At 39.3% G+C, this 12,659-nt stretch overlaps 1 protein-coding gene across 2 annotated transcripts in view; it reads left to right on the top strand.

The window, feature by feature from the left end:
• LOC117200989 (cytochrome P450 3A28-like) overlaps positions 1 to 12,659 on the top strand; it is a 55,069-nt gene that overhangs the window by 30,934 nt on the left and 11,476 nt on the right. For both annotated transcript variants that reach the window (XM_049699277.1, XM_049699278.1), the window contains exons 9-12: positions 2,585 to 2,712; positions 6,662 to 6,728; positions 9,540 to 9,700; positions 12,144 to 12,370. In XM_049699277.1, coding sequence (XP_049555234.1) covers positions 2,585 to 2,712; positions 6,662 to 6,728; positions 9,540 to 9,700; positions 12,144 to 12,370 — 583 coding nt within the window. The remainder of the gene's footprint in view (positions 1 to 2,584; positions 2,713 to 6,661; positions 6,729 to 9,539; positions 9,701 to 12,143; positions 12,371 to 12,659) is intronic.

The following is a 12,659-nucleotide window of genomic DNA, read 5'->3' as shown; positions in this document are numbered from 1 at the left end:
CCTGGCTAGAACCTCTAGTACAGTGTGGAGTGGAAGTGATGAGAGAGGCTTCCTAGTCTTGTTCTTTTTTTTTCTTCTTTAAATTATACATATGTATTTTATTTACACTTTGTATTTGATATATTTCATGATAAACATTTTTTTTCCATCTTAACCATTTTTTAAGTGTGCAATTCAGCGGTATCAAATACGTTCACATCGTTGTATAAAAATCACCTCTGTCCATCCCCATAACTGTTTTCATCTTGTGAAACTGAAGCTCTATACCCATTAAACAATAACTCCCTGTTATTCCTTGCCCCCAGCCCCTGGTAAACACCAGCCTACTTTCTGTCTTTATGATTTTCCTAGTCTTGTTCTTAAACTTAGGGAAAGTTTAAGCTTAGGGGAAGCATGCAGTCTTTCATTATTAAGAATAGTGTTAGCTTAGTTTTTCATAGATGCCTTTTCTAAAGTTGAGGAAATTCCCTTCTGTTCCTGTTTGTTGAGTATTTTTATCACAAGAGAGTGTTGGGTTTTGTCACATGCTTTTTATGCATCTATTAGATGATCATGTGGTCATTGTTTTTTATTCCTTTGACATGGTTTATTATAACACTTTGTATTCCTGGGATAAACCCCACTTGGTTATGGTGTGTATCACTTTTTATATGTTGCTAGATTCAGTTTGCTAGTATTCTGTTGAGGATTTGTGCACCCATGGTATAAGGTATGTTGGTCTGTAGCTTTCTTTACTTGTGCTGGTTTGATTGATTGATTGATTGACTGATTGAAGCAAGGTATAGTGACTTTATTAGGAAAGCCAGTAGACCAGGAAGATGGTGGACTGGTGTCCCAAAGAACCATCTTATCTGATTTGCCTGGTTTCAGTACAGATTCATACAATTTGGAAGTGTTCCAACATCTTCCAATTTTTGGAAGAGTTTGTTAAAAAAATGGTGTTAATTCTTTAAATATTTGGTAGTATTCACCATTGAAACCATCTAGACATGAGCTTTTCTTTGCCAAACTGTGGGTGGTTTCTTGATTACTAACTAAAACTTTGTACTTCTTATAGGTATATCAGATTGTCTATTTCTTTTTAAGTCAGTTTCTATAGTTTGTGTCTTTCTAAGAATCCATCCATTTTATCTAAGTTTTCTAATTTATTGCCATACTGTTGTTCATAGATTACTTTTTTGTATTGAAATAAAGTTAATTTACAATGTTGTGTTAGTTTCAAGTGTACAGCAAAGTGATTCAGCTATGCAGACACACACACGTATATGTATTCTTTTTTAAAAAATAATTAATTAATTAATTAATTTTTGGCTGCGATGGGTCTTCATTGCCACGCGTGGGCTTTCTCTAGCTGCGGCGAGTGGGGGCTACTCTTCACTGTGGTGCGCGGGCTTCTCACTGTGGTGGTTTCTTTTGTTGTGGAGCACGGGCTCTAGGTGCACGGGCTTCAGTAGTTGTGGCTCGCGGGCTCTAGAGCACAGGCTCAGTAGTTGTGGCACAGGGGCTTAGTTGCTCTGAGGCATGTGGGATCTTCCCAGACCAGGGATCAAACCCGTGTCCCCTGCATTGGTAGGCAGTTTCTTAACCACTGTGCCACCAGGGAAGTCCCTGTATATGTATTCTTTTTCAGATTCTTTTCCTATAGGTTATTACAAGTTATTGAGTATATGTAGATTTCTTTATAGTCATTTTCATTTTTAAAATGTCAGTAGCAATTTCTGATGCTAAAAATTTGAGAGTTTTCTCTTGTTTTCTTGGCCAATCTATCTAAAAAACCTTTTCAAAACATCAGCTTTTGTTTTCACTGATTTTCTCCATTGTTTTTTATTCTCCTGTTCATTATAGTTTCTTCACTTATCTTTACTATTTTCTACCTTCTGCTCACTTTATGTTTTGTTTGCTCTTCTCTTTTCAGTGTATTAAGGTGGAAATTTAGCTTCTTGATTTGAGATCTCTGTTCTTTTAATATCTAAACATATAGCCATAAATATCTCTCTGAACACCACTTTTGTTCCATCCCATCAGTTTTGGTATATTATATCTTCATTTTTATTCATCTAAAAGTAATTTCTGATTGCCTTTTGATATCTTCTACAACCTATTGGGTATTTAAGTGTGTGTTATTTAATTTCCACATATTTGTGTGTTTCCCAGTTTTCTTTCTGTTATTGATTTCTAATTACATTCCATTGTGGTGGAAAGACACGCACCATATTATTTCTATCATGATTATTATTTTTTAAACTGCACAATTAATTGAAGCAACAGATTACAGTCTGGTTTATCCAAAGAGATGCTAGTCCAAGAATTAAAGGCCATGAAGTCCCAGAATGTAATCCAGTTCCTTTAGTCAATCCAAAGATGCAGAAGAGGCCACTGATCTCACTGCTGCAGTGATAGCCCCTGTATGTGGACTTGGCCTTGCTCAGTCATTGGCTTCGAAGTCTGAGCAAAGGTCATAGAGGCAATGGGTCATGATTGAGTATCCTGGTGGTTTTACGTTTTTGATTGGTAGAGCAAATTATGATTGCGCCAAGTAAACTTTGCATTTTCACTGTGCTTCCTTTTATCTTTTTCTCTACAGTATTATTTCCATTCCTCACCCCAGTCTTTGAAGTATTAAATATTACTCTGTTTCCAAAAAGTTCTGTGAATTTTTTAGCGAAGTCTGTAAAAAGGATGAAAGAGAGTCGCCTCAAAGATAAACAAACGGTAAAGTCTGGTGGTGGTTACATGAGGGGGCTCACTTTTTGATAATTTATTGAGCTGTACACATATTTCTTATGCATATCTCTACATTTTTTAAAGGTAGATAGAAAGCTATAGAGTTTAGAATAGGAGGGCTCTAAAATTTGGGGGGAATGAATAAGGAGGAAGTTGGGGAAGGAAATAAGAGTATGAGCCAGAGAGCAATATTTAAATATAATAATAGGCATGCCAATTAGTATGTCACTGCATAAATATTATTGAGATAAGGAGTTTACCACTTTTCTTCAATAAATGGTTAAGGGATAAAAGTTACTGATTAAAAATGATTTCACTGGTATTTCACCAAATATTAGCTTGGCAAAGAATCACTTCAGTTCCAAGCTTCCTATTTCACAGGTTGTCCAATGGAAGGCCCTGTCAGCCACCTGATGCAGTGTAGTCATTTTAAAAGTTGAGCTTACTCATAGTTGGAGTGGGCAGGAGTCTTCTCTGGCCAATGAAGCCACAAGTGGGTTAACCCAGCTCTGCCTTCATGAGGGCTGGAGGCCAGCACAAGTATGTCTGCAGGTCAGGGGACAGGGCTGGGTACTCAGGATGTCACTGAAGAATGTGTAGCATTCTGGAAGGGTGAAGGGCTTGAAGATGCTTCTACAAAAGCTGCCGATGAACTCTGCAAATATCAGGGGATTGATTTATGCGGTCATTCATTAAGAATTAAAGTTGGAGACAAGCCTCTTAGACAGCCTCATCCACCAGAGGGCAGACAGCAGAAGCAAGAAGAACTACAATCCTGCAGCCTGTGGAACAAAAACTACATTCACAAAGAGATAGACAAGATGAAAAGGCAGAGGGCTGTGTACCAGATGAAGGAACAAGATAAAACCCCAGAAAAACAACTAAATGAAGTGGAGATAGGCAACCTTCCAGAAAAAGAATTCAGAATAATGATAGTGAAGATGATCCAGGACCTCAGAAAAAGAATGGAGGCAAAGATCAAGAAGATGCAAGAAATGTTTAAAAAAAAACCTAGAAGAATTAAAGAACAAACACCTAGAAGAATTAAAGAACAAACAAACAGAGATGAACAATACAATAACTGAAATGAAAACTACACTAGAAGGAATCAATAGCAGAATAACTGAGGCAGAAAAACAGATAAGTGGTCTGGAAGACAGAATGGTGGAATTCACTGCCACGGAACAGAATAAAGAAAAAAGAATGAAAAGAAATGAAGACAACCTAAGACACCTCTGGGACAACATTCACATTATAGGGGTCCCAGAAGGAGAAGAGAGAGACAAATGACCTGAGAAAATATTTGAAGAGATTATAAGTTGAAAAACTTCCCTAACATGGGAAAGGAATTAGCCCCCAAGTCCAGGAAGTGCAGAGAGTCCCATACAGGATAACCCAAGGAGAAACATGCTGAGACACATAGTAATCAAGTTGACAAAAATTAAAGACAAAGAAAAATTATTGAAAGCAACAAGGGAAAAATGACAAATAACATACTGCATAAGGTTAATTGCATAAGGTTAACAGCTGATTTCTCAGCAAAAACTCTATAAGCCAGAAGGGAGTGGCATGATATATTTAAAGTGATGAAGGGGAAGAACCTACAACCAAGATTACTCTACCCAGCAAAGATCTCATTCAGATTCGATGGAGAAATCAAAAGCTTTACAGACAAGCAAAAGCTAAGAAAATTCAGCACCACCAAACCAGCTCTACAACAAATGCTACAGGAACTTCTCTAAGTGGGAAACACAAGAGAAGAAAAGGACCTACAAAAACAAACCCATAACAATTAAGAAAATGATAATAGGAACATACATATTGATAATTTACCTTAAACGTGAATGGATTAAATGCTCCAACCAAAAGACACAGGCTCAGTGAATGGATACAAAAACAAGACCCATATACATGCTGTCTACAAGAGACCCACTTCAGACCTAGGGACACATACAGACTGAAAGTGAGGGGATGGAAAAAGATATTCCATGCAAATGGAAATCAAAAGAAAGCTGGAGTAGCAATACTCATATCAGATAAAATAGACTTTAAAATAAAGAATGTTACAAGAGACAAGGAAAGACACTACATAATGATCAAGGGATCAATCCAAGAAGAAGATATAACAATTATAAATATATATGCACCCAACATAGGAGCACCTCAACACATAAGGCAACTGCTAACAGTTATAAAAGAGGAAATAGACAGTAACACAATAATAGTGGGGGACTTTAACACCTCACTTACACCAATGGACAGATCATCCAAACAGAAAATTAATAAGGAAACACAAGATTTAAATGACACAATAGACCAGATAGATTTAATTGATATTTGTAGGACATTCCATCCAAAACCAGCAGATTACACTTTCTTCTCAAGTGCACATGGAACATTCTCCAGGATAGATTACATCTTGGGTCAGAAATCAAGCCTCAGTAAATTTAAGAAAATTGAAATCATATCAAGCATCTTTTCTGACCACAATGCTATGAGATTAGAAATCAATTATAGGGAAAATAACGTAAAAAACATAAACACATGGAGGCTAAACAATACACTACTTAATAACCAAGAGATCACTGAAGAAATCAAAGAGGAAATCAAAAAATACCTAGAGACAAATGACTACGAAAACACGACGATCCAAAACCTATGGGATGCAGCAAAAGCAGTTCTAAGAGGGAAGTTTATAGCTATACAAGCCTACCTCAAGAAACAAGAAATGTCTCAAATAAACAACCTAACCTTATACCTAAAGCAATTAGAGAAAGAAGAACAACAAAAACCCAAAGTTAGCAGAAGGAAAGAAATCATAAAGATCAGATCAGAAATAAATGAAAAAGAGCTGAAGGAAACAATAGCAAAGATCAATAAAACTAAAAGCTGGTTCTTTGAGAAGATAAACAAAATTGATAAGCCATTAGCCAGACTCATCAAGAAAAAAAGGGAGAAGACTCGGGCTTCCCTGGTGGCGCAGTGGTTGAGAGTCTGCCTGCCGATGCAGGAGACATGGGTTCCTGCCCCGGTCCGGGAAGATCCCACATGCCGCGGAGCGGCTGGGCCCGTGAGCCATGGCTGCTGAGCCTGCGCGTCTGGAGCCTGTGCTCCGCAACGGGAGAGGCCGCAACGGTGAGTGGCCCGCGTACCGCAAAAAAAAAAAAAAAAAAAAAAAGGGAGAAGACTCAAATCAATAGAATTAGAAATGAAAAAGGAGAAGTAACAACTGACAGTGCAGAAATACAAAGGATCATGAGAGATTACTACAAGCAACTCTATGCCAATAAAATGGACAACCTGGAAGAAATGGACAAATTCTTAGAAAAGCACAACTTTCCGAGACTGAACCAGGAAGAAATAGAAAATATAAACATACCAATCACAAGCACTGAAATTGAGACTGTGATTAAAAATCTTCCAACAAACAAAAGCCCAGGCCCAGATGGCTTCACAGGTGTGGTGTGATGAATTGGGAGATTGGGATTGACATATATACACTAATATCTATAAAATGGATAACTGATAACTAATAAGAACCTGCTCTATAAATAAATAAATAAATAAAAAGAAAGTTGGAGGGAAAACAGGGACTGATGTCATGGATCTTTTCCTAAGCAAACAGGTATGACAGGAGAGAGAGCAGATAACTCTTTAGTTAAGAAGCTGTTTCAAAAGCCAGAGAAACCAAAGATCAGAGAGAGTGAGGACCAAAAAGCAGATGGACATGATGGCTGGGTTTCTCTCAGGGAAACATCATGCTCTCTAAGATTTGTAGGTGGATGTTTTGGTCACTGAGGACTTAGTCAGTACTCGTCAGCCTTCTGCTCTTTAAGGGGTCATATTCTCAGGGAAGAGGTGTGAAATATGCACTCCTGATTTATTTCTGTCTTCACAAGTAACTTTCTGCCATTGACATTTCTCTTTCTGCTTCTAGCACCGAGTGGATCTTCTTCAGCTGATGATTAACTCTCAGAATTCCAAAGAAATTGGCACCCATAAAGGTAACCAAGGAGAGCTTCAGAGGGGCCACTGTCGGTGGGGCACAGAGCTAGGGGGTGGTTCTGAAAATGTGCAGGAAGTTTTCCAGGCAGCTGGGGATTTCTGCCAAGTTGAAGGAAGACACATGGTCAGATAGAAATGGTAGCAAGAGATACTTCGTAGGTGTATGCAGGCACAACTTTGTTCAGAGCTTGAAGGGCAAGTATAACAAGGATGTCATGCCCATCAGTCAGTCATGGTCTGTGGATCACCTACAGCCAAACCTCTGGGGAGCTTGTTTCCAATGTCAATTCTCAGGCTCCTCTGGACCCAGTGAGTCAGAACCTCTGCCTGGAAATTTGCATCAAGACTTCATCCCATCAGGAGGAACATTGCCCCAGTGTTGATGACCTTAACTTGGAACACTTGGTTAAAGTTGTGTTCACTAGCTTAGTCTACTGTAAAGTTCAATTTTTTCCTTTGTCATTAACAAGCAGCTGGTGGGAGAAACCTTTGAGACTGGAAATATAGTGTTCCTCTTCAAATTGTCACCCACTAGTTTTAGCATCCACGGATGGTTTTTGACTGAAACCATTGTTACTGTGGTGGTTGCAATATGATGACTTTCTAATTCCATCATTCTTCTGTATTTATGAATTGATGTTCTTTTGTAGGGAGAGCTCTCCATTCTCCCGCAATCATTTATTTGTTTATTTATATCAGCATGATCTCATGTATAACTAAGTTACTCTCTTACATCATTCTTCATTTTGATTTTCAGGTTCTTTCAGTTTTGTCCACTGGAGCTTTTTCAAGTGCGATCTTGTATTCTCTTTTCTTGTCTTCTTTCTTCTTTTTAAATCTTTTTTTTTTAACGGACTATTTTTTAGAGCAGCTAGGTTCACAGCGAAATTGAGTGGAAAGTACAGAGATTTCCAGTATATACATCCTACCGCAACTACACACAGCTTCCCCACTATCAAAAGATGATACCAGAGTTGTGCACTTGTTACAATCAATGAACGTACATTAATACATTATTATCACCCAATGTCTATAGTTGACCTTAGGGTTCATTCTTGGTTTTGTACATTCCATGGGTTTTTAACAAATTTATAATGAGCTATATCCACCAGCACAGCACACAGATTATCCAGTATTCTTTAATCTATCATTTTTTGGGAACTTCCTCACTTTCTGATGTAAGACAGTCCAGGTTTCTCTTTTATTTCCCCTGAGTAGCCCTGGAATCAGCCATTTTTTCCCAAGGAACTCTGGTTCCCTTTAGTGAGAAATGGTATTTAGAAATCAAAATCTGGGATCTTAGGAATGCTCATTGCTACTAGGGTTTCTTTGCTTCTAGATCCTCTCAATGGACAAAGTTAAGAACATCAAATATATTTCTACAAGACTGATGAACATAAGGATTTCTGTATCACCCATAAACAGTGATATAAACAGTCTTGTTCTTTCAAACAAGAAGGCCCTGATCTTTAGTTTATTCCATGACATGAATACTCCCATGTGGTTAATTTCAAGCTATGAATGGTTTGACAACCATCTCACAAAATTCTTGAATTTTAAAAAAACTGTTCTTGAGCAGGGACGAGCTGACGCCAGCACACCACTATAACTATATCTAAAACTATGTGTAGATCTTTTTCACACTCATTTTGTATTGTTTGTGTGTGTGTGTGTGTGTGTGTGTGTGAATTGCTTGGTTGGGGCAGGTACAACATTGATCTGAGCGCTCTAAGTAACTAAAGGTCCTACTTCTGTCCCATCAAATAGATAAGAGCCTGATCACGCTTGGTGTCTTGGGAAAAAATAAAAAGAGAGACCTATTTATAATTACATGGGCTGTTTAGTGAGGCTAAAGGAGAGCAAAGAGAGGGGGCGTGTACTGAGAAGATGACATTCAGGCCATGATTGAATAAGCATTGCTAATTCCACTCCCTGGACCCTATTTTTCTATATTGCGTGCTGACCAGTACCCTTCTAGGGATACATTCTTCCTTCTACTTTAATGCCATTGATTAGACTAGGGTCAATCACAACTCTTTTAGCTTTTAGTCAATCTCTGTAGTTTCTGTACATATGTGAGATCCCCCAGAGAAGACTTATGCCCCAGGTCTTCCATTGCCTGATGCCTGTCAAATGTATAATCCATGCTTCTCAGGCCAGGTTTTGCTCGCAAGTCATCACATATCGTGAAAGTTCTGATTCTGTAGTTCTAGTTTAGGATTGAAGACTCTGAATTTCTCATAAGTTCCCAGATGTTCGTGATGCTCGAGGTCCATCAACACACTTTGAGTAGAAACAGCCTTATATTGTTCTCTTAAGTTCCCGCAAACATGTTTAGATAAAAGATAACTTCATTTTCCCTACAATATAGCCTTAGTCTTGTAAAATCTGCCAAAGAATCAAGTTTTACTTTAGCTAGAATAATTTAAATTATTCTGGAAGAGAATGTTACCCCATATTAATTACAGCTAAAGCACTTGTAGGATTCTCCAAGGGACATACTAATAGTACTGTGTAAGTAAGACAAAATTGCTGTCTCTTGAAATTACCCAGCTGTGCCGTGAGGGAGGTGGCGTAGTCAGCAGCAGGGGCTGAGGAGAGTATAGGCACTGGGGAAAGCTGGATTCAGACAATTCTTGCTTTTTTCTTTAAGGAAGACATGAGAACACAAAGCACTACCAGTTTAATTTTCAATTGCTTTTACATTTTCCCGCTAGGGATTTGGCAGTCTCATTTGGATTTCTCATCATCTAAGCTGTGATGTTTTATATTGATGTGGTTTATCTAAAATGTCTCTCCTCTCCTTTTAGCTCTGTCTGACGTAGAACTCATGGCCCAAAGTATCATCTTTATTTTTGCTGGCTACGAGACCACTAGCAGTTGTCTTTCCTTCATTATATATGAATTGGCCACTCACCCTGACGTCCAGCAAAAGCTGCAGGAGGAGGTTGATGCAACTTTCCCCGATAAGGTGAGTGATGATACCTGGAGAGAGGGGGAAGGTGAAGCCTTAGCAAGAATGCCTCCTCATCACTTCTTAGAATATATTTGCAGAAAGCATGAGCCTCAAATCTTTAACCTGTGCTATTTAGGAAGGATCTAAAGCGTACAAAACAGAGGGGAAAACATAGGTTATGTGTGGTACACACAGGAATATAGGTACTGTGGAAAAAATGCTGGTACTGGCATATCATACATTACAGTATGCCATGTAAAAATCACAGTACCTCAGTGGCATCTAACAGTAAGCATTTATTGCTCCAGTGTCTGCATAGTTAGTTATCTGTTGATATGGCTGGACTTCCTTGGTTCTGGGTGTTGGCTGATGTAGGCTGGCCTTGGCTATGCAGTTAGGGTGACTCAGCTCCACACGTGCTCCACATGTGTCTCATACTCCACATGTCTGCTTCTCAGGGCAATGGCAGATGGCACGAGCAGGAAGCCCAATCATGTGGGTGACTTTCAAATTTCTGCAAGCACCACACTTAGCCAACTTTCCACTGGTTCAGAGTGAGTCACCTGGCCAACCTGAGTCAGAATGGGAGGCACCACTGGGTTAGATGACAAAGGGCATGGACCCAGGAAGGACTGGAGAACTGGGACCATTAATTCAGTCTACCGCCCTGGGTACACTGCAGACTAGGAGGAGCCTTGTAACAACAAAGGGCTTAAAGTAGGAAACAGAGGACGTGAGTTTGAGTCCTGGCTGTGCTTTTAGACAAGTTTTATCACCATTCAGAATCCTGAGTCCTTCAAATACAAGATAAGGATAGATTGTAGTGCCTACCTAAGTTAGAGATGATCTGTCTTCTCTGGTAAATCTCATATTGGGATTCTTTTGATGCAATAAGGTGAAAAGGTCACTAAGAGACAGACTAGCTAAAGCATTGTGTCCTCCCCTTTTTATAATAATACTTATAATAACAACACTATTGGCTAACATTTGCTTCTTACGATATATGTCTATCTAAGTACTTTCTAGTTATAAACGAATCTAACCTTCATAAGATTCTGTATAAGTCAGGAGAAGCTAGGTTATGCCTCAGTAACAGGTTAGCCCTCAAATCTCAGTGGCTTTACAGAGCAGAGGTTTACTTCTAACCCACATCTACATGACCAACATGGATTGTTAGTGGAGGATGGGAGAGGGCAGCTCTGCTCCACAGCGTTACTCGGGGATACAGGCTAAGAGGCTCCACCTTCCTGTAGCTACCTTATCTGGAACATGAGGACTTCCTGTTGTCTGGGGAATAAGGGACTCGAGCGTTGCTCACTGGCTTTTCAAATGATTTGTCCCCGAACTGACATAATCGCCTCGGTTCACAGCCCATTGGCAAAGCTGGTTTCCTGTAACTTCAAGTGGGCTGGGAAATACAGGGACTACGTGGATACTGGGTGAGCAGTGAGTGTGTCTGCCACACAAGCCTTTGAAGTGTCAACTCTAATTATCTCCATGTAACGTTTCAGAAACCTGAGCGACAGAGAGATGAAGTACTTTCACATACTAGTCGTGTACCTAGTGGTGAAAACGCCAACCTATGTGCCAGGGTGTCTGTCTCCTGAGCCAACTCTCACCCTCTACAATGTTGCCCCTTAAATATAACCCCACGTGACAGCCACTTGTCACCCCCACTGGTCTCAGATCTCTGCCAAGAGTGGAATTCTTTGTGGTGTGAGGAGAGCTGGCCTCTGGGGCTGGAGTGGTTTGTTTAGACCTTCAGACCTTAACAGTCACCCCTGAAGGGACAATAGGAGACTGTTCCAGCAACAGAGGCTGTGGCTGAGAGTAGGGTTCTCATCCTCTTGTAACTTTCCCTGGATCTGAAATTGTGTTCCTTGTAGCACCCAATCTTGCTCTTTGTTTTTGTATTTGGTTTAGAAAGGAACTCGTTTCTCCCCAAATTATTTATAGAGTTTTCATATAATATAGTGATTCCAAACTTTATATGTATAATGAAAAGCATTAGCAGTCAGGAGTTTTCAACTAAAAACCTTTATGTTGAACAGGGGATTTGCTCTTTTATACATTTCTTTCCTTGGTACAGATGTGTGGCCTCACTTTCAAAAGGAAACAGTGACTTTGGCCTATTTCACTTAAGACTAAGGGTCATAGTCTATTGGTCACGTTTGTTCTCATGAGAAAGAAAATACACTAGATGATAATGTGCGGGATTTCAGGCCCTGTTTAGGGCATTGTCCTAACATTGCCCATAGCCATAACTACTCTACACACCTTTGTGGGCCATTGAGCAGGTCAAAGCACATGATAGATATTAAAATGTCTATAAATGCTAAGGTCCTCTACCAATTTAAATTATTCCCCGGAGCTCCTAACATTTCAATAGGACTACACAGATGGAGTTGAAGGTTGATCCGAAATCTTAATTTATCAAAATCTCGTTTTCTCTTCCCAGGCGCCTCCCACCTATGAGGCTCTGGTACAGATGGAGTATCTTGACATGGTGTTGAATGAAACTCTCAGAATATTTCCAATTGCTGGTAGAATTGAGAGGATCTGTAAGAAGGATGTGGAAGTCAATGGAGTGTTCATTGCCAAAGGGACAACAGTGGTGGTGCCACTCTTCGTTCTTCACAATGACCCAGAGCTCTGGCCAGAGCCTGAGGAGTTCCGTCCTGAAAGGTACAAGACCCTGAGGAAAGGACACCCACCCTGATCCTTTTTGGTGCTTGCATATTTTGACAACTCTTATTATAGTTGACAAGTGGGTGATCATGCAATAATTTATTTGTATATCTTTTTATTGTTGGAAGATTTTTCTGTTTAAGGGTGTTCATTATGTGAGTCAAAATTATACAAAGTATAGACTAGAAAAAGAAAATTATAGCTGTCTACATTCCTAATATCTTAAGATAGGCCTCATTTATAATGTCATATATGTCCTTATGGACATTTTTCTATGCATATATAG

The sequence above is a fragment of the Orcinus orca genome, chromosome 16 (assembly GCF_937001465.1).
Source record: "Orcinus orca chromosome 16, mOrcOrc1.1, whole genome shotgun sequence".
In the NCBI taxonomy this organism is placed as follows: domain Eukaryota; kingdom Metazoa; phylum Chordata; class Mammalia; order Artiodactyla; family Delphinidae; genus Orcinus; species Orcinus orca.
Note: the sequence above shows the minus strand (reverse complement) of the source record. Positions and strands in the feature narration are given on the sequence as shown.